At 41.2% G+C, this 21606-nt stretch overlaps 1 protein-coding gene and 1 long non-coding RNA gene across 7 annotated transcripts in view; one reads left to right on the forward strand and one right to left on the reverse strand.

The window, feature by feature from the left end:
* Positions 1-4457: 4457 nt before the first annotated feature.
* On the reverse strand, positions 4458-14104 carry LOC120502016. Of its 3 annotated transcripts, none has more exons than XR_005627433.1 (5): positions 13854-14104; positions 13707-13753; positions 8094-8205; positions 7165-7435; positions 4458-4769 (listed from the first exon to the last, which is right to left on the reverse strand). It is a non-coding gene; the product is annotated as an uncharacterized LOC120502016 (long non-coding RNA). The 3 variants fall into 3 exon arrangements; XR_005627432.1 differs by having other exon boundaries at positions 8094-8210; XR_005627434.1 differs by lacking the exon at positions 4458-4769 and adding an exon at positions 6345-6889 and having other exon boundaries at positions 8094-8210.
* A 3222-nt stretch (positions 14105-17326) lies between these two features.
* The window catches only part of RBM20 (RNA binding motif protein 20), a 102988-nt gene continuing 98708 nt past the window's right edge, over positions 17327-21606 (forward strand). For all 4 annotated transcript variants that reach the window (XR_005627428.1, XM_039708950.1, XM_039708948.1 and 1 more), the window contains exon 1: positions 17327-18018. Coding sequence is in view for 3 of the 4 variants with exons in the window: in XM_039708950.1 (XP_039564884.1) it covers positions 17342-18018 (677 nt within the window). In the remaining variant the exon portion in view is untranslated. The remainder of the gene's footprint in view (positions 18019-21606) is intronic.

The following is a 21606-nucleotide window of genomic DNA, read 5'->3' on the forward strand; positions in this document are numbered from 1 at the left end:
CTGAGCTCACCTTTCAGGAGCTATACCCAGTGACTGCAGTATGGGTATGTGTATAATGGCTTGGCAGGTCACCACAGTTGTGGAATTTACAACCATTGCTGTGCATGTAAAGCTTGGAACAGCTTTTTTTTATTATTTATTTCTGGTGTATGATGAATTAGGCCATCTGTCTGCTGACCCTTCTCCCCCACTCTCCTCTTGCCTGGTATGTTGGCACTGTCACGCAGTCAGCCAAGGTCAAGGTCTGGAGGCTGGGTCTGTGACCTTCGCTGCTGAGCCCTCGAGGGCTCAGCCCTCAGTTTCCCAGGGTAATTCTCCAGTATGTTATGCACCCACTGGCCTGAGATGCCATGCAAGGAGGAGGGATCTGTTTACAGTAACATTAAGAATGCGATAATAGGAACTTCCTTCATGCACAGAGCAGTGCTTGCAGAGTACTTTATTTAAGCCCAAAGTTAACAAGAGGACTAGATCTTCAAATCATAAATGGGACACTTCCTGGTTTGCATCTAAAATGGCAGAGGACACTTGACCAAATGAACTGAACATAGGTCTTAAAATGTTAAATGCAGATGCACTTAGACATACTGAGACAGAGGCAAGCTTTGATGAAACAAAAATAGAAAGCCAAGTAAAATTATCTTGGCTTATCCCATTGTGCTCCTTGCCTGAAATAAAAGTATATGATAGTGACATAAGTATCAGCAGCCAAACAGGTATGAAGGTCAACCCTTATAAACTGGGCTAGCATGAGTAACTCTAGAACTTGATCCAAAGATTTCTGAGATTAATGGAAATTTTTCTATGGAGTTTAATTGTGCTTTAGATTAAGTGTGTAGATGCAAAAGACTTTATGTAACAGTAAAATGTCTGCAAGCACTTGAGGAATCTTTTGGAAGGTTTCCTGTAAAGAGCTAGATCTTTTGCATGAGCATAAGACTGGAAAGTTTATTTACTGCTGTTGGCAGCCCTCAAGTGCATGGGCAGCTCCTTAGGGAAGTTACTTTTGTAGTATTGCCAGTGCTGTTACAAGATGATGAGTCAAGTATTAAAAAAAAAAAGTGAGAGTGTATGGAAATGATGGGGCTTTGTTTTTAAATAGAAGCTGTAATTTCTTTTTGTTTGATGTTTTCTTTTTGGCCTTTAAAGGTGCCTGCAAACCATATTTCAAAGCAGCTATATGTATCCAAAAGGGCCAGGAACAACTTTCCCATCAGAACCTGAAATTGCCATGCAGTGATATGACTAACAGGTGGTACAGAGCATTGTGGATTTCCATTACCACCTCTGGAAGAGGTGATACCAAGCTAGCAGAGGGATTGGTGGAATGAGATTTAATGAAGTTGACCAGCAATGAGGAAGAGGAGGCCATTCCTCCATGTAGAAAGTAGATGACAGAGCAGATGTAGCATGCCTGGAAAATAAATAACTCTTGTGTTATTCTAGATCAGGATTACCTCTGACAAGGAAAAGTTATGTGTAGTGCTATGTGAATTCTATGCATGATATAATTTAACCCAACAACTCCAAAGGATTGTTAATTTTCAGCTCTTTTTTTTTTCTTTCAGCTTGACTACATGTTCTTGCATCTGTTTTGGCTGCAGTGTTCAGAGGTTTGCCTTGTGGGCCCAAGCAGTCCTGTCTGGATGTGAAGTAGCTGAAGAGGTTGATGCTGAAGGCTGATAATTGCAAATACAAATAGCTGTTCTTACCCCTGGAGAAGAGTCCAGCTTCTTCTAAAAATCAGAGCCTTCCCAGGCTCAGCTGTGTTTGTCTATTAACAGATGAGATTACTGCTCTGAGATGAGGTCTTGCTTATGCTGCACTAAAAGGTTGGTCTTAGAGCAGTCACAGGTACGTGAGGCCACATGACTGCCTGCCTTGGCACATGAACTGGATGCTGTGCCACCCCCTCACATGTGGCCCAGAGTGTACATTCACAGGCACTTGTAGGACCACACTGAGGAGAATTAGTAGATCTGCTATCAACTAATGGCAGAGGAGCTCTAGGGGGCTTTGGCCCTCTTGTAACAGGCAGCCTTGTAACAGACATAGCCTTGGTTCTTCCTGCTGGAATTTAGCTTAAAAAAACCCCTTAAGGCTCTCTCTGTGTCTTTACTGGGAGTTATTATGGAGTGAACTACAGGAAGAGAAAATGAATCCACTGCATGTAACCTCACTGTGAGGAAATGGGGGTTTGGTGGTGGAGTGACTGATAAAAATTTTAATGTGTTTTCCTGGTGCCTTTTGTAGTGTTGAAGTGTTAATGAGCCTTAGAGACAATTTTTGATCAGTTCTCAGTGTATGCCCCAGCATAAGGGATCATAGTTTCAAAAACAGAGATGGACTTATGAGTTGAAATGAAAATAAAACATTCCCTTCATTGTTGTTATAATAGTTCCTCTGTACTAATAATCCCTCAAAGACCAAAGCAAAAAATTGTTTGCTCCTTGTAAGGGAGAGAAATTCAGAACCATAAAATTCAGATTACTTTGAGACTTCTCTCTCTCTGACTTTAACAACTGGCAGAAAATTAGATGACATCAAAGAATTACTGGAAAAGAGCTTATTTAATTTTGAAACTAATTGGAAATTGTCACATGTGGTTGTAATGCTAACAGCTGTTTTCATGTCATTTTACTGCAAAAGACAGCAGCACTATGCCTGGATAAGGATATAGAAGATGAAGCTGTGAACGGTGATAGAGATAGAAGTCAAACGTAATGGGATGTACAGTCAGGTAATTCTGCTGTCTGTACTTCACCTGTTAAGTGTTTTGTTTTCTTTTGTTTGTTTTGGAGTTTTTTAAAGAGTTAAAATGAATTAAATTCATTCTTACATTTAAACAAATAATTTTACTTCAAAACCATTAGGTGGAATACGCAAATAACAATCCTGCCCTAAAAAGGAGTTGGAAAAATACCTAGTTTTTCATGGTTGTTTTTGTAAGATGGTGAAAATATCTCTATGGAGAGCTCAACCCTTCTGTAATTTCTTACACATTGATCTAGGTCATATGTCTTTAGGGAAGGAGCCAAAGAGGGTTGCAGTAAAACTCAGCTGCAGGCAAACATGGATGAGCTTTGCCAGTGAAGTCTACTTCAGTCGTTTATTGGTCCTTTGCTGCCTCTGCTTAGTGTGGCTTACTGCACAGCTATTGGCTGTCTTGAAAGATTTTTGGAAAGCAGGTTGAGGAAGTATGGTTCTAGTGAAGCAACATTTGATGCACAGTGTACATCTGAAGGATTATCAGAGGCCTTGGGTATACAGTGAGATACAAGCCTGTGGGCCAAGTGCTTTCAACCCCTATCAGTGTAATAATTAAGACAAGATGTGCCATTTAACTGATCTAATTGTAGAATTTGCAGGGAAATGAATAAAATCCAAAATAAAACTATGTAGGGTATATTAATAGCTGAAAAAGCAAAATTATTTTGAGATTTGCATATCTGCTCTGACCTAAAAACCCAATTCCTTAAAAAACAATTTAAAGCCAAATAAAACTTAATAGAGGCTAACAGTTCTTCCTGCAACAAGACTGACAGTATCCAGGGTTCATTGGTGGGATCCCAATTGTAGTTTCTGAGATGGCTTTTCTGGGTTTGGGACTTGGGTGTTCTGTTTGTTTTAACCTTCTTTCCACCAAAACTGACATCTTTATAACAGCCCCATAAACTATGTCTTTATGAAAAATCTTATCAGGATCATTCAAAAACGTTTTAAGGCTAGTTATTTGTTGCCCATTTGAAGGAGTCCCATTTATAACAGCAAAAGTCCTGTCTTCTAGCCCTTGAGCTGGTGAGAGGAAAAGACCCACTGCTTAGACTGTCAGGAAAATAGTCTGGGTTGTGGAGGACAAATACAGATTGAGAGCAGCCTGGGGGAAAGCCTTGCAGCCACACAGTGCATTTGTCATCAGTTTGTAGGTCTGCCCATAGGGTGTTGTTAGGACTACAGCTTCCCGTTATATTCGGTGAAGATGCTGAGAAAAACAACTTTCCTGAGTGTATTATGCAATCTGTTATGCAGAATTAGAGGTGAAACAGCCCATTCAGTGGGAATGGGTTTGTTTTATGTCATTCTTCCACCTCTTCCAGCACATGTTTATCTGTGAGGACTGGAAATTTTGTGTATTATCAGATTTAAGTTTTGTCAGTATATTGCAGTCTGGGCTTCCTGCTAGCACAGGAGCTTCCACTGCCAAGGTTTTCAAGCACTAATGCCTGGAATTACAAAAGGAGGAATAATAGAAGAGAATGTTTTCTCTGTTTCAGTCCTTCTGCATGACAATGACTATTAAAAACTTTTGTACTTCTCTCACTTCCCTCAAGCATTTTCTTTTAAGCTTCCCAGCTGAAACAAAGCCATGGCATTTTTCTACCTGAGTAAAATTGCTCAGTTTTTTAAACATAAAGACACAAGCCTTGGATACCAAAAAATTATATTTTTAATGCTGCTTTTATTTTCCTTTCTCCAGATTTACACATAAAATACATGTACACAGAAGATTTGAGATGTTTCAGATATAGAGTGTATCAGCTTCCTGTCCTGAGCTGAGTCAAGGACGGTTATCTGCAAATGAAGCTGAGGCAGCTGCACAGCTGCTGCATCCTCAAAGTTTGAGTTGCTTGCTGTTGCCACCTCTCTTTTGCTGGGTACAGCTCGGCACATTCAAGGTCAGCCTTTCTCATTCTTGCAGGGCATGTGTGGTTGTGAGCACTTGCATCTGATTCCTGTAGTGCTGAGACCTGTCCAGGGGTGCTACAGGTCTAATATTAAAATAGATCCACCAGATGTTTAGTATCTGAGTGCAGTGTGATTATTTAGTGAGAATTATATTTCTTTAGGTTTTAAACAGTAATGCAATTGTGCTGTGTTTTTAATTATGTGTTCATTTCAATGGCTGCAGCTGCTGCTGCAGTGGTGGAAGGCAGTGGTTTTGAATCCATGTGATGCATCACCACCACGTGCTTGGTGCCTTGCTGCTGGCCTGATCTTGTGAGGTGTTCATCACAGTCCAAAAATAAAACTTGCTCACAATGTGATGTATGGAATAGTCTTACAGGGGAAGGTAAGGGAGAGTTTTATTGCTTGTATCACTTGACATTAGGACTGAATGGAAACTGGAAAATATTATGCCACAGCAATAAACTTTCAAATTGCCTCTGTATTTGCAAGAAGCAATTACAAGCATTTATAATCCATTATATAGCTTTCTTTTCTTCATTCCATTAGCTTAGTTCCATAGAATTTCTTTCTTTTGCTAAATGCCTAGTAATCCCAAATGGTAAAGGATTTTTTTGGAAAAACTGTTGCTCACATTTCTATCTAATTCTGATGTTTTGTTAAAAGGTTATATTATTAAACAAATGATTGTTATAAACAAATGAAATTCCAGCACCTAACTACACAGACCCAGCATTTCACTGCAATCAGTTTGAGCTACAGCTAGACCTCTTCAGTCTCCCTTGCCTGAGGCTGCAATCCTCCCACTATAAAGCAATTGGTCACACCCCATTATTGAGGTTATTTGCAATAGTGTGCAAAGGACCAAGTAACAGATGTTTTGAAATGGCTAATCAATTTTTATAGATTTCATTACATTGATGCCTGCACATATTTCCAATGTGCTTTTTCACCAAAGCTAGGGAAAGGATCTTAATCACAAATTCAGTCAAGCCTTTGTGGGGCTCAGGCTTCAATGTTAGAGCATAAGTATTACTTGCATGCTATTGCAATATTCTATTTTGGCCACTTACACTGGAGATTCTTGTCTCTGAACTTCACTCTTAGAAAGTTACATTTGGACTTAGATGTATGACACTTGTTGTTTGGAGTGACACACACAAATCCCCATATACCAGAATGAAAATTCAGCCCTAATCATCAAAGGGAAGTGAGGACTAAATGAATGTGTCATGCATATCCAATTTCTCCACTGATCATCCAGAGAAAATAAATCACAGTGGATGTCCTTCCATTTCTTCTTTGTTTCAAAAGCTAGAAGGAGTTCTCTGTTAAAGTCACCCTGGGTTTCCCCAGGGAATACTAAAATAAATTAATATTGTCTAATTAAATATTTTGACCCATATTTAAACCACTGGAAAATGATAGGCCTATTTTATCATGGCAGCAGGCCAGCTTTTTTTGGTGTGCTACTGGAATCAGACGATAAAACTGGATCACGACTGAACTAATAACCAATTTGATTAATTTTTAATTTTTTTTTTGTAACTGTACTTTCCCAGATAGATATCTCACGTATCAATCTCAGCAATGTTTAGTGTCCATCTGTGCTAAGATCTCCTGTCTTCTTCCCATTATACATCAGAAAAGACTGAAAAAGTGATTCACAGGAAAAAAAATAGAAATAAAAATGGGGAAAGGCATTGTGGAAAGGTCTGGCCTGATTAAGTGGAAAATTTTAAATGGCACATATTGCAGATAGGTATCCGAGTCACATTGATTTCAATGAGAATAAGATAGCCTACAGTCCCTCATCTCTCTGAAATGTTCCCTTGCACCCTAAGGCAATTTAATTTGGAAAGAATTGTTGGGAGAAATATGATAGGTGTATAAAATGAGCAGTATAAAAAGCATGCTGCCACAGCAAGGGCAGTGCCCTGAGATTCAGAACCTGCTCAGAAGTTAATTGAAATCAATTGGAAAGACTTCTGTTGACTTAAATAAGCTCTGGATCAGCCCTTGCGAGAGCTACTTTCAACACCTAGGTCTACCACAAATGTTTTGAATGGCTCAAAGCAAGTCATTCAGAGCCATATCCAGAAAAAGGGCCAGATACTGTAATGGGGTTGCTCCAAGTGAAGAGAGTATAAAAGATTCTCTGTGCAGTCTCACACTAGGACTCTTTTCAGAAATGTGTTATGAGCTGCAAATGTAAAAAAAAAAATTAAAAAATTGTATTTAACCTGTGATGCTTACAGTTGTAGGATGCTGTCAAGACAATTTAAAATCACTTAACCTATTAGAATTAAGCATTTAGGATTTAAAAACCAGCATCTGTAGTCAGATTAGTTTTGATAAAATGTCACAGGCCACCAATCCTCATGTTTCCCAGCATAAACTCACAAGCAGCTGGAATAATGAAGCAGACACCTCAAAAGAAGAACTGGTTACTGTTAAGCAATTTATTGTACTACTTACATATTTTGTTATCCAGCTTTTATGTGGATCAAAAGGGGATCTGTTCTCACTGCCTGGAGAATGGCAGAGCTGTTTGTAACTTGTGTAACTGGGGCCATTCCATTGAGGTGATGGAAGTTCCTGGTGAGTTCTGCACCCTTCAGACCCAATGAGCTGGGTCCTTCTGGCTGCTCTAACCCTTCACAAGCTTTAGCAGTGTTTTTGGTGCAGTCAAGAAAACTCTGCAAGCACAGGAGCTGGGGAGTACTCTGTGGGATGGATCCTTAGCCATCTGAAATGAGATCAGCTCACATGGTCAGAGCATGGCATTAATAACACCAAGATTGTGGATGCAATCCCTGTATGGGCCATTCACTTAAGAGTTGGACTTTTAATGCTTTGTCCTCTAGTCATATCCTAGGAAAGGACAGACAGTTTAGCTGGAGATATTATAAAGCTCATCTGGAAGCAAACATTTCAGCCAAATAACTTCTGATCATTGTTCAAATTCCATTTTGTTTATGCTTAACCCAAACCAAATTTTATGTGAATATTTTGAGAATTGAAGGAATGTTTATGTTTACATGTTTACTCCAAAAAAAAAAAAAGAGAAAGAAAAATAATCACTGATCTTGTGAAACCTTCACCAGAGTCAGACTTAGGGAGAGGTAACTTGCATTTGAACTGAATTCCTATTGTTTGCCTCTTATATATTCACATTAGCTAAAGTAGCTTCCATACAAAAGGAAGAGACCAATCCCAGAAACTCAGAAGTCTGGAAATTAAGGTAACTTTGGAGAGATGGGAACATGCAGTTCAACCTCTGAAAAGGCAGAGGAATTTGAACTTTCCTGACATTTCTCTTTATTAAGAATTTATTTTCCGTTACTTAGAATTTTAGTGAACTAGAACTACTTATGTTTAATTTTTCCCTTTGGATTCTGTCTTACCTTTCTCCTGCCTGTCCTTATCAATGGGCTTTCTTTTCTTTTTTTAAATCACAGGTGTCTTGAGAAGTTTTCTTGCTTCTTTCAAGCACGTGACTCACTTGTAAGGACACAACTGTGCTTGTGAGAAAAATCAAGACAAATTATGTCATTCTTTCAGGAGTATTACCTTTCTCCTGGGCTGAGTTCAGCATGAGCTTATTGATAAAGTTTGCCTGAGGCTACATATTTTTTGGCAATTGATCAGCTTACTGGAAAAGACTGTGTGAAAGATCAAATTCTCTATGAAAAAACAAGTGGAAAGGGGAATAAAGAAAGAGGAAAGATATTATTTTAAAAGCTTCTTTTTCTTTTTTAGAGCTTTTAGTCCTGTTAAAGGAAAAAAATAAATTGAATAGTCAATATATTGTAACTACAGCCTAATAGATTTCTCTGTGACCTGTGAAAGGCAAGGGAGCTTTCAGTGCCTAAGATGGATTATGTGTTCTTTGGTTCAAGGAGACCACTGTGAGATTTCCAGAAATGAGCATTTCCAGAAAGCAGAATTAATTGCATATGTGATTTTAGGTAGACTTTAGGCTTTAATCTTTTCCTGGCTGAAGGCTGTTTTTGTTTTCCTTGTATCCCAAGCATGAAGTAATCAAATGGCTTTGCTCTGGTCTGTTTGCAGACTGCATGGTAGTCCTTGCATTCCAGATTGTATTTGTGCAATGTTTGGAAGATTAGTAATGATGTGCTATCACAGCCAAGGGCAGTCCAAGTAAAAACTTTGTGGACTGTGGCTGATGGGTGAGGCTTATGCCACTTCTTTAACCTTGGGATTGCTAGCCACAGTCTAATCACACGTCTTTTTTTAACAGTGGAGGGAAAAGAGCCTGTGTTTATGAGTGGATTAAAGCATCTGACTTTTCAGACAGGATTCTTTAAGTGCAAACTATCCTGATATGATCATATTTTTTTATGTTTTGTATGTAGAGACATGTCTTCTTCAAGACTCTTATTTGAACTGCCTATTAGCCAGCCAAAATATTTAATAACTTGGATTTAAACAAGCTTTAGTTAAACTAAGATTTCCTTAGGCTCTGGTTCAGGGTTTCCTGGATGGGGCTGAATTTAAGGGTCACTTCACGTGTGAAACCTTATTTTCTGTTTAGAGCCTGTGTTTGCAACAGCTTCTGTGTCTGGGAGAGTGATGCATTCATTCCTTAGAGACACTGTGTGACTTCCCTTTCACTAGCAACAAATACAAACATTCAATATATTTGTGTGATCTCTGCTTCTGTCTCTCTCTCTAAGAAAACAGCCTTTTTTTCTTCCCTACTTTGACTGTATCACTTTCAAGACCCTCTTTAGATGCATGGTCGTGCCTTTTATTAATATATATTGCTGGCCATCTTCAAGCCACCTGAACCATGGACATGTAGGGACTTGGTGGACCTGCAAATTACTTAAGTTATATTAACTTTTGCACTTCTTGCTTTCCAATGGATTTTTCATTGCCATTCCAGAGTTTGCTTGCTTCAATAATCATGGATGATAGGACACCTAGATGCACCTAATCCTTCCTCTTGACCCAAAATTGGATCATGTTTAATTCATTCCTGATAGATGGTTTGTGCAACCTATTTTTAAAGTTGCTACATCAAGTGTTTCAAAATTTGACATATTCTCTCATTTGTGATCAGCAGGTTTAATCTGAACCTCTCTTTCTGTGACTCAAGTCCACTTTCCTCTATCTTCTTCACCCTGGGGATCAAAACCAATTTATTCCATTCTCTTTAAATGTTATTTTCTGCTTTCAGTCTTTTCATTTCCTGACTGAACAATGCCCTTTCCATCATCCTTTTTTTTTTTTGTGATTCTTCTTTTGTAGGCTTTTGGTTAGTCCTGTCCTTTCTTCTGAATTTTTCAGTCAATTTCCTAGTGAAAATACCACTGCCACAGTGGATGTAGTGTTCTTACTGAGGCCTTATCACCACCAAGAAAAATAAGGGAATTACATCAGACAAAACTCCTATTTATATAGCTTAGGTTGATGGATGCCTTCCTTGCATGATATTGTTGACTCATGTTCAGCTGTGATCCTCTGTAATACCCCCAAGTCTTGTTCAGAACAACTGTTTTCTGTCTAGTCATTCCTCATCCTGTACTTTCCCAGCAAATATTTTCCTCTCCTAAGTACAGGACTTAACACCTGTCCTTCCTCAGCTGAATCCTGTGTTCTTCACAGTTTCTCTGATCTCTCCAAATTGCTCTGAAGACTCTTTCTGTGCTCCAATTTGCCTATAGCACTTTACCCCACATGCACATTTCAGACGTGTGATCTGTTCCGTTAGCCAGACCGCTGAATAACAATATAGGAAAAGGAATTAACCCTTCCAGATTTCCAAATTATACGCCTTTCTAGTTTGACAGCAGACTACTCATACCAGCTGTGAATGAAGGTTTCCAAGAAGCTATGCATTCATCTTCTTGTAGCCTCATCTACAGTATGCTACTAGTTGTCTTTTAAGATAATTTTCTATGATGGAGCTTTTGCTGTGTTATCTGTGAGCATGAGTTATTGCTCTTTAATTCATGTTTCTTTTTACCCCAGTATTTATCTTTGCTGTTTGTTTTCTATGCCCTTTCTCACAAGCTGCTGATAAAGAGGTAAAACTCACTACTAAAGTGGGAAGTAACAAAGGAGAAGCCCTCCAGAGCTCAAGTTAAAATGTTTTTTATTCTTAGTCTTTCCCTACCCTAGATGGCACATTTCAGTAAATTAATTTGACATCACAGTAATAACAGTTATGTGTTTTCCTCCATGGTTACAATAACATTTTGGGGTTTTTTCCCTCCATAATTTTCTTTCAATACCACTGTTTCATTTTTCAGTCCCTGTGATAATAATTTACAACATTTATTTTACATTCCTATGTATTGCATATTCTTCAGCTTCCTAATAGGGAAATAACTTTAAAAATCCTTGTAGATTTTCTAGGGGGAAGGAGCATATGAAAGGTTTGCAGCTGTGGTAGTTCAGTGAAACAAAAAAGAACTGTAGGTTCTAAACTGAAAGGCTAATTTTAGAAGATGACCTCAACAGGTGAGCAGATCATTTCAGGTAACTTCAGAGTCCTTTGCTTCTCTGCATTAAATGTCAATGTGCATTTCTGTGTTGACTGTTACCCTGAATATATAGATTGCAGGAGCTGAGTTAGATTCCAGATCAGCAGGATCATGTTTTCCACTGGAAGTATTCCAGATGATGATAAACATCATCAAATAACTTCAGGCTCACCATGAATGTTGATGAAAGCATATCTCAGACTTCAGGGACACATAGTCTCACCTACCTTATCTAAATGCCATGAGAGTTGTTTGAAATCACTGGAGTATCTACGCAGCAAATGCTACATGGATTTGGCACACTTTGACAAGACTTCTTTTCTTTCAGCTGTAGAGCTGGCCTCGCTGCACTAGACTGCCCATGGTTACATGGCTGCAGGTTAGAATGTCAGTGGATTCCCCACTCTTGTTCAGTCGGCCCACGGTTCCCTCAAGAAGGTTGTCTCAATGTAATGGCTCAGCGCCACTGTCTGGCATGCAGAACATTCCTGGTTTGTCTCCGGAGATCCGCACTGCAAGTGCTGACATGTAACACCACAGCTGTGCAATTTGTCAGCGGACAAGGGGGAAGGAGCCGTGCCTCGCTCCGTCAGGAGGCAGTGCAGCTCTGGCCTTGGCTCTGCGCGGGCCCCGCAGCCTCCCGGAGTCACGGCACCTCGGCCGCTCATGCCAGCAGGCGGGGCTCGCACATGCGGTCTGTCAAAAACAGTCCTGCAGAACATCTTTCACGAGCGAGAGGTCTCAGGAACAGACCACCATATCCTCACTATAACCAAACATTGTTTATAGGGGCGTAAATTGTGCAGTCTTTGGTGCTGTTCTACATAAGCAGACTTCCAGAAATCACTTGTCTTCACATAAAATGTTAAAAGACCCTGCTTTGTAATCTAATTTATACTTAGTTTGTCTTTGTGTGTCAGTAGTATTTATCATTATCAAATGATACTCAGCAGTTATGCAAAAATCAGTGTTTTACCATGGGTAAAGAAACCATTAAGTTTAGACTTTACCTCCAGCTATGCATATACCCTTAGAACTTGCATACACATAAAAAAGAGTTAGTATTTAAAGGCTTGACAAATTAAGCTTTTTAAGGTGTGGCTATTACTTCTAATATTGTATCTTTAAAATTAAAAATTAGTGAAGTAAAATCTGTCCTAAATATAGTATGGGTATTTTAATTAATAGTGAAAATGTCAGAGTTATTACCTACCACTTTGGTGATAAGAAAAACTCCTCATGCACACATTAGAAAGGAGTGGGGTAAACAAATAAATAAGCAATTATTGTTAATTCTCTTGTGCTTATGGGGCCATGAAGGATGAGAACCAGAAGTGAGGATGACTGGAAGCAGACCACTTACACCATGATATGAATGGAACTATGTAATAGTGAAGGCACAGAAAGATAAGTCAGGTTATTAACATGCATATTTTAGTTATCTGAGATAACTGAATATCAGTTATATTCAGTTATCTGAGATAACTGAAGAGATGAGAGTAGTATCAAGGATTTTTTTTCAAAAGCCCTTTTTTTTCCTCAGAGTAGTTTAACATGCATTTTTTACTGTTGCCACTATGTTTTCTTTAATTACATTCAGCTGTTCTTTAAGCAGTTGGCTAAGATAGTTAAAATGGTAAACATTTGCCATTTCTGCAGCTAGAAAAGAGCATGATACAAGCCATTAATGACATAAGCCTGTATTCTGGGATCAAAGAGTGTGTATACTTCCTGGGTATGATCAGTTGTACATTCCAATATTTTCTAAATTTATAATATGTGGATTGAGGATTATACTGTCACTGTCTTAAGGTGCTGAGGGAATACACAGCTTATCACAGTACCTGCAAAAAGACATAATTAGTTTATTCTACATTGTTCTGCATGGGGCTTAAAATTCTGCAGTGTTTGCCTTTCATTAACTGGATGTCCCAGCATATTTGAATGTCTCAGCTATCCATGACTCAGTGTCTGATAGCTTATTTCCAAAGGTTATCCTTTAGCATTTTGATCTGTTTGACTTTTGAAAGCACATGATCTGCACACTGCAGCAGTCAGTCCAGCTCCTGAGTTTTGTTTTTCACCTTTCAGAAGTCTGGAACCAGGCTGTATCTCTTGGTGAATCATTCGTGAATCATTCATTTTCTGGTTACTCATGGGTTGATTATTTTGCTCCTAACCTAATGTGTTTAATCAAATTCTTCAGGTGATTCTGTTTTCCTACAAAAACATCTGTTCTATAACCATCTAATTCTAAAGGACTAGATCTCACCTGTATTTTCCTTTCAAACTATTGGGAAACTTTATGCTTTCAAAAATTTTGAAAGAAAATTTTGTTTGTTTGCTTATAAAGCAACTTGCAGGCTTGAGCTAAATTTTACCTGGTCCTTTATAAATGTATCCTGGTTTCTGAACACCACCATTTCAATGACATGCAGTCATGAGCAGCAGAGCCCACACAGGTGCAGGAAAATGCAAAGCCAGAGTAACAGCAAAAGAACCTACCAGTTGTGGCCACCTGTTGCCATTCACTTCCAGTGAAAAGAAAATCACTGAAAAGAAAAAAGTCAAAAGTGGTACTGACTGAAATATTTTTCAGAAGAAGCTGATAGAAGTAAATAGAGACTTACCCAGAAGGTGAATTTCACATACCCAGGCACTGGAAATTTCTGCTTCGGTCTTCAGCTTCTCTATCCAAACAATGATCGGAGAGAACAAGAAAACATGTACAGCAAGCTCCAGAAAGAGGATTTGGGGTAACCTGGGAAAACCTCATACACTGGTAACCATAAACTGACTGAAGTGTTTTTCATTTTTTTAACCTGAATTTTCCTTCATTAGTTTTGGAAGTTGAGTAAGAGAGTGCTTTTCTACCTCTCTCCACAGTCTGTTAAGGAGTACGATGTTGCCATTCTTCCTAGATGAAGTCTTTTATTCCTGCAACTGGATACTTATGTTACTTCAGTCCTATTTCAGAGATGACATCTCATTCTACATGAAATCATGTTTGTATTTTAATGACTATTGCTTCTGCAGAACCGTCACAACACCATCTAGATCACACTTTATAAATATGAATTGAAGTACCTGTGCACAGTAGTAACAGTAAAAACAAGAGTTTATTCTCCATTGTGTCTGGGTAGCCTTACCCACTTTGGGAATAAACCATGTTAGACACACAGTGGTACCTAAACTGGTGCTGCTCATTGCAGCTTAAGTGAGCAGGACATTTACACTGGGGCACAACGTGCACGGCTGGGCCAGCCCTGGCCCTGAGGTACTCACGTTATCTAGGTTTTCCATCTTTCATTTTTTTCCAACTGATTCTTTTCCCTGATAATGAAGAGTTGATTATATATATTTGTTTTCAAAAGATTAAAATTAAGTCAATTAATTCTCCAAGGATTAAATTTCAGGTCACAAAATAACAGATTTAGGTATGAACCAATGAAAGGCCGTAGTCAGACTAATAGACAGATTGACGTCTTTTATTCTTAGTTGTGTTTCCTTGCTACTGTGTAACTCTACAGTTAAATAAGCTCTTAAGGCAATGAAATCATTGCTGTTTTTGTTGTTTGATGCTGAACTATTTGGGGACGCAGTATCTGTGTGTGCCTAGCTCCATCACTGTCCTACTTTATGATCCCTTTCTTTTCCTCCAGGTTCTGCCTGTGCCTTTCTTGATCTGCTCCTAAAAATGGAATATTCTGGGTGTGAGTTCATTTACACCAGAGAGCTGCATCTGATTTATCCTTATGCAAGTTACAACAGCAGTTTTATCAGGATTTCAGTTTTAGCATGCAGGCTGCTACAACTGGAAACTCCAAAAAGGCATTACAAGAGGTGAGGATTGTATAATTGTATTGGGAGATGCAGTAAACATATTAATTTCAGCTGAAATTATTAGCCAGGAGTGTTTTTTGCATAAGCTGTAATTAATACTCATGACATAGATACTTAAAAAAATCCAGCAGTTTAAATCTAAAATCATAGATATTTAATACATTCGAAGTCAGCAACGGGAAAGTCACTGTTTTGCCAACATTTTAAACAAAATTTCTATTGGCTGACAGTTACACAAATACAGAATATGTCTCTAGCCAAGTGGAAAAAACCGACAGTTCTGATTTCTCCATGCGCATAACTATTTTCCATATTAGGAGAATAGGAACTTGTATAGCTGTTAGCACTTGTTCAGTTCTGCTGCCAAACGCAGACCCTAAAAGTGTGGTTTTTGGACCAGCCACTGTTGTTTCTCTTTTATGGCAGTGCTCCAGAAATACTGTAAGGCTTGGCCAGAAAACTGCTTATATTGATTTCTTGAATAAGAGAGTCCATGAACATTGGTCAGTCTGTGCCTGCTCATACCCACCCACTGATTTCCCTGTAGGACAACCTCTGAGTGAGCTTTTGCTACTACCTTATGGTAAAGCAGGGACCAGGGGTCAGTGCTCTTGTCACACCAGTTCATGCCAAGCCAAACACTGGGATATGACAGAAAAAATAGAAAAAAAACAAACAAAACAAAACAAAAAACCCCAACAACAACAAAAAAACCGTGACAAGAAGCAGACATAGGGATGAGAACTATTAAAATAAACGGAGAAAATCTTTGCAGAGCTTTAGGACCCCATGCTGAGACTGAATGCTGAGTTGTACAGTGGATATATTAAGTGTAGTAGTGCTTAGTAAAACACACTTGATCCATTATTACAAGTGATGTAATATGTCTGTGCGAAGTAACACGTTCTTGTGACTATCCACCTCCTAATCCGGGGCCGTGCATTAGTGTCATAGCTGTGCTCCTGTTGCCCTCTGAGCCATGAGTCACCATCTTTCACTTCCTCAAATAATTACAGGCAGCAGTTAGCTGTTGCTTGGTCTCAAGGGCTTTCACTGTTACTCAGGAAATTCACACAAAGCTACTTTTCTGTGGATGATCAGTGGACACCTGGATTTGCTTTAAACCTTGGGCAGAGACGGTCCCACACGTTAAACATTTTTTTCCCATGAGTTGCCTCACCTGTCTGTGAGACGTTACCTTTCCTTTGTTGGAAGATCAGGCATCTTGTAGCTACACAGTGCTGACCACTCCCTGGCCCTCACTGAACCAGAAAACACATAATTTGCAAATTGTTTTTCCTTGTGGGAAAGGATGTGAAGCTCCATTTTTTTGTATTTCTCAGAACATAATATAAGTCAATGTGTCTAAACAAGTACTGATGGCTATTCATTTTTAGAAGGTGAATTTGGTATTACATTACCGTTAAGTAAGTGTGCAACTGAAATGTGGCCCAATGCTCCACTGCCCTGCACCTGGTTGGTGCTCTCCATCTGCAAAGTGTAAAGTACGTGATTAATGCAACTAACTTAAAATTTTCCAGTCACCGGAGGTGGCATTTTGTTCCCATTTAGAAGGCTACATATTTATAAATGACTGTGCCAGGTGCAGGGGAGGAGAACCTGACCCCTTCAAAATTTGTCTTCCTGAATTAGGATTAATTTTTCAAAGAAGCCAGGATGTTTCTGCTTTCCTCGGAGTGTATGTGTGTGTGTGGGTGCTGGGGGGAGGGTGTGTGGCAAGCAGAGGTAGTGCAGGAGCAAGTACTGAAATGGTCTTTGACTTGTCCCTCTCTAATAAACAGCACGTTACAAAGGGAGCAAGAGCTGGAAGAAACATTCTCAGTTACTGGTTTATTGCAAGAGTGCAATTTCTGCTCCATCAATCATCTGAAATTTCTTCCCAAAATGTGTGCAGGTAAAACTTATTTTGTCACGTTGTATCATCAGGCAGCAATTCCACTCCTTAGTCCTGTTATTCCAGCAGCAGGTAAAGTCTTCCTGAGTAGGTCTTGACCGTGCTAACGTGTTTGGAAGCCAGGGGAGCCCAGGATCGACATCCTTTATTAAAAGCCCATCGTGGTTGGGCCCAGACAGGGGGTCTGCTGTAGAGATTATTTGCTACTCAAGAAGGTTTATTAATTGACTCTCCTCTCCCATTTCATATCAGCCGACAGAGCCTATGTCTGATAAATGACTGATTACATTTCTTCAGAGATGCTACCAGTGAGGAATTAGAAGAGTACACACGCTTTTCCCCTTGCCCTTGGCGTTCGCTGATTATAAATTATTGCCGGAGTATGAAGGGGCTGGTACTGCTCACTCTTTGCTGTAGAGCCTGTCCTGTGCCAACTGCGGTCCCCGGGACCATCCCGGGCAGGGCCAGGTGCGTCCGAGCCACTCTGCCTCGAACAGGTGCGCCCGAGCCACTCTGCCCCAGCTCGGGCACAGGGCAGAGCCGCCGGGCTGTCGCGGGGCGTGGGTCCCTCCCATCGGGCAGGTGCGGGTGGAGGAGGGAGGGAACGGGCCCGGCGCCCAGGTGGGGCCGGGCCGGGCCGGGGGCTCCGCCCGCCCCTCCCTCCGGCCCCGGCAGCGCCTCTGGGGCTCCGCGCAGCACCGGCCGCCCCCGCCGGTGGCCGCAGCCCTCCGGCAGGGCGGGCTCAGTCGCAGGGGGTTGCCTGTCCCGCCGTCGCCAGCCCGGCGGGGGGGCGCGGGGGGAGCGCGGTTGTCTCCAGGGCCGGTCCTCTGCCCTCTCCCTCCCTTCTCTCTGCCACCCTCCCTCCCGCCGCCGCGGCCGAGGGCTGCGCGGCCACCCGCGCCTCCCGCCGCAGGGGCCGCCCCGTATGGTCCCCGCCGCTGCCATGAGCCAGGCCCCGGCTCCCCGCGGCGCTGACCCGCCGGAGAGCGATGCCCGCAGCGGGGCCCCCAGCCGAGGGATGCCGCCGCCGCCGCCCAGCCTGCCCCAGCTCCTCCACAAGTAAGAGCCGCCCCGCGTTCCGCCGCGCCGGGAGGGCGGGCGGGCAGGCGCGGGTCGTTCTCCCTCCCCGGTGGCGGTGCCCCTCTTCCCTCCCCCCGCGCCCAGACTGACAGCCGGGCGGGCGGAGGGTCGGCCCGGCACCGGCCCTGGCCCTGGCCGTGGCCGAGCGGTGCCCGGGGCTGAGCCTCGCTTCGCCCTGCGTGTGGCGGCGGGCCCGTCCCCGCTGTTAGGGGCACGGGCTCCCCTAAAGACCGGCAGTGGCCTCGCTGCCCTCAGAAGTTTTCTGGCCGAAAGGCCGCTCGTGTCGGTTCCCGACGGTGCGCCCCGGCACCGCGTCCGCCGCGCCCGGGAGCTGGGCCGGGGAAGTTTCCGAGGCTTGCCCCGCGGCGGTGTGTGCCGCCTGCCCGGCCGCCGTTCCGCCGCTGCCGTGCCCCGGGCAGGCCTGGAGCGACCGGCTCGTGGGGTGCCAGAAGCGATCGCATCTCTGCAAAACTGTCACGGAAAAAGTAACCTGTGCGGGTTTGGAAGTCTAATTAATGAGTGCAGTGATGCGAGTGGCGTTTTGCTGTTTCGTTTTCCACCCAGAAAGAGGGGAAAAAGCAGTTCTGCTACACGGATGTAGTGGTGCCAGTGATACTTATCTGGCTAAATTAGAAGCTTGAAGACAAACCGAATGCTCTGTAGCTAATAGATGAAGCATGAGTAAGGCCTAAGCTGATGTTCTGTGCTGATTCAAGGTGGTTAAGTGCACTGTATCTGATTTTTTCCCCAGTCATAACGTATTAGAGGAGGTAAGGGCTTTTAATCTGTTAACAGATACCCGGCTATGGAGCTATTAGAATTGCCTTCTATTACTTTAAGATTTGCTGCTTGAGTTGACGAGCAGGACACTGGGTGCTGCGCAGTGGTGAAGGTTGAGAACCGCTTTCGATATCACGTCCCAGACCGCCAAGTGGACTGAGCCCGTGTGCGGCCCTCAAGCAAAGCGCGAGTATGACAAAGCACTGAGGAGCTGCCACGGCCTTGACGCTGGCCTTGAGCTGCTTTTCTGCAACCACTCCTTCAGCAAAGGCGCTGGCTTAGGCATCTCCGTTATCACCTTCTTGACAAAACCCAACAATGTAATTAATGGAGGAAATGCTTTCAGTTCTCTCACATTTGCAAAATACACACATGTACAGAAATACTGAAGGGCAATGTGTTGATGTTACTGCAAATTTAAAGTATGAACGTTGAGTTGGGAATCACATCAGTTTTTATAAATATGTAAATAACTGGACTTGCAAACTTTCAGCGGAATGTGGTCCATAAATTTGATGCTTGATTTTCTTTTAGTCTGTTTGCTTTTAAATCATTGTTTGTAACTTAGTCATGAAAACGTTCAAGGTTCTTATTGCCTACATTTTTATTTCTGATTGGAAATACAGACTTGGAGATTTGCACCGAAATTGAAATACTAATTGTCTCTTCCTAAGTCCACTGGCCTGTTGCTGTGGTCCATGTGAATTATCGTGCAACCACAGAGTAATTGACACTTACTCAAAATCAGTCTTAAATTTTAAACTACAGTCTCTAAAGTTGACCCCTATTTTCTCACAATTACCAAGGCTTTGTGGCTGCTTATTGCAAGTCAGATAGGTAGATCTCTTGAGAATACTTCACAACTGTATTTCTGATGTGGTGTGTGTTATGTATGAGGGCATCACATTCTTGCTAGTCATGCTTCCTAGCAGATTATAGGTAGAAAAATTGGTTTCCATTTGACCCTACCTTTAATGGAAATATTTGAGAGAGATGCTGTGTTCTGAGTGTTCTTTGTCATGTTAATGTGACGTAGGGTGGCAAACATCGAACATCTCCATCTAAGGTCTTGCAACTTGATCTTACAGTTTTGTAACCGTGCGGCGTAATTTGGTGTGCCCCTCTTTACCTGTCAATTAATAAATGCATTGAATTGGAAATGCAGGCAAATTGTGCTTTGTTTTTCTGATAATAACTTGGTATTTTATAATCTAAACTGAATATACAGTAAATAATTGAAAGGGAGATGTTAGGGAATATCCAGAATTGCTCTTCCAAATTTATTTCTGACATGCTAGAACAGGTATTACAACTGGTAAAATACAATGTAATGAAAGCAGTGATTCTTCTACAAAAATGAAGTCATAGTTTCATTACAGGAAAGAAAACACTGATCTTGTTTTCTGAGCATTTTTTCTTGACTTTTTTCAACAATTGCCATCTTTTTGCTTTCTGAGCTGCAGTAAACAAATGTGGAGTTGCAGAATGCTAATTCAGAGCCACGTAGATCAGAATATTCTGTGGTGTTTAACAAAGCACCTCCCTGTTTGAAGTCTTTCATTATAATATCATATAAAATATACATTTTTCATTATCCCATTTAAACTTTGAAAGCTTTCTGGACTCCTTCTTTTTTCCCCTTCAGTAGCTTTGTTAGGAAGGTTTACAGATGTTAGGTGAAGAGCAATGTAATTTTAAAAAATGGCTTCCTACGTGGGCAGCTGATAAAACTTCATTGTGAATGCTGAGCTTTGAACAAGGATTAAAATTTAGTGAAACTGGAGATCAGAAATATCTTAGCAGCTACATTGGCTGAACTCATGCAGCACAGGTAGCATGTTCCAGATTCTTTAAATGCCACTCTGCTTTAACATTTATAATGTAATTCTAATATAAAAGTATTACTAGTATTCAAAGTAGGTTTGAAATTCTCTGCTGATAGTATTCAACTACAACAAAATATAAATTGAAATGTGCTGTCTACATGTTGTACTTTTTCCCCCTCAGTGGCTACGTCAGTTGCGTTGATAGTAAAGGTCCAATGATAAGATTTACAGACTTAAAGCATTCTGTCTATGCAGCTTGTTGTGATGTTTGATGGGAAAATACTTCTTATTTTCCAAAACTAAAAGCCTTATTGCAGTCAAAGCCCTCAAGCTGTAGAGCTGAGAATGAGAAATTGCTCGGAAAAGGAAACCTGAATTTACATGCTTCTGAGGATGACTTACAAAAACATCCCCTTCTGTATGAAATAAAGCAGAAGACTGACAAGAAGAATGGTTGTAATGGTGTTGGCTAGTGTTTATAACTGATTTCTGCTGCTGTTGTGTGGAAGAAGTGGAAATGCAGGGTAGGGTCTGTAGTGTCAGCAAGTGAAACACGTATTGGATATCTCTGCAAAGACCAATGTGTGTTTGGAGCTGTTTGTTGCCTTGGGGTTTTCCCCCCTCTCTCGGTAAGTCTGCTCTTATGAGAAAATTTACATGGTTTGAGAGTTTTGTTTATAATTTGCAGTTGCATTGCAAAATGTAAGTTTTACATGACACATCCTTGTGTGATGAATTTTAGTACCTGCTGTTAGATTGGCTGGAGTGACTAAGCAGCATGAGAGAGTGGAGACTCCTATTAATAATTCCAGATGTGTGATTCATTGCAGTCTGACAGAGCAACTAGCTGGAAATAACTGAGAGAAAGGACTGAGTGGTGGCTATGGGTTAACTATAGATATGTTGCATGAAGAGTGCTTTCTATGAGAGTTCTTGCTGAAAACATTTGCCATGAGTAAAC

Source organism: Passer montanus, unplaced genomic scaffold (assembly GCF_014805655.1).
Source record: "Passer montanus isolate IOZ18808 unplaced genomic scaffold, ASM1480565v1 scaffold21, whole genome shotgun sequence".
Taxonomy (NCBI): Eukaryota; Metazoa; Chordata; class Aves; order Passeriformes; family Passeridae; genus Passer; species Passer montanus.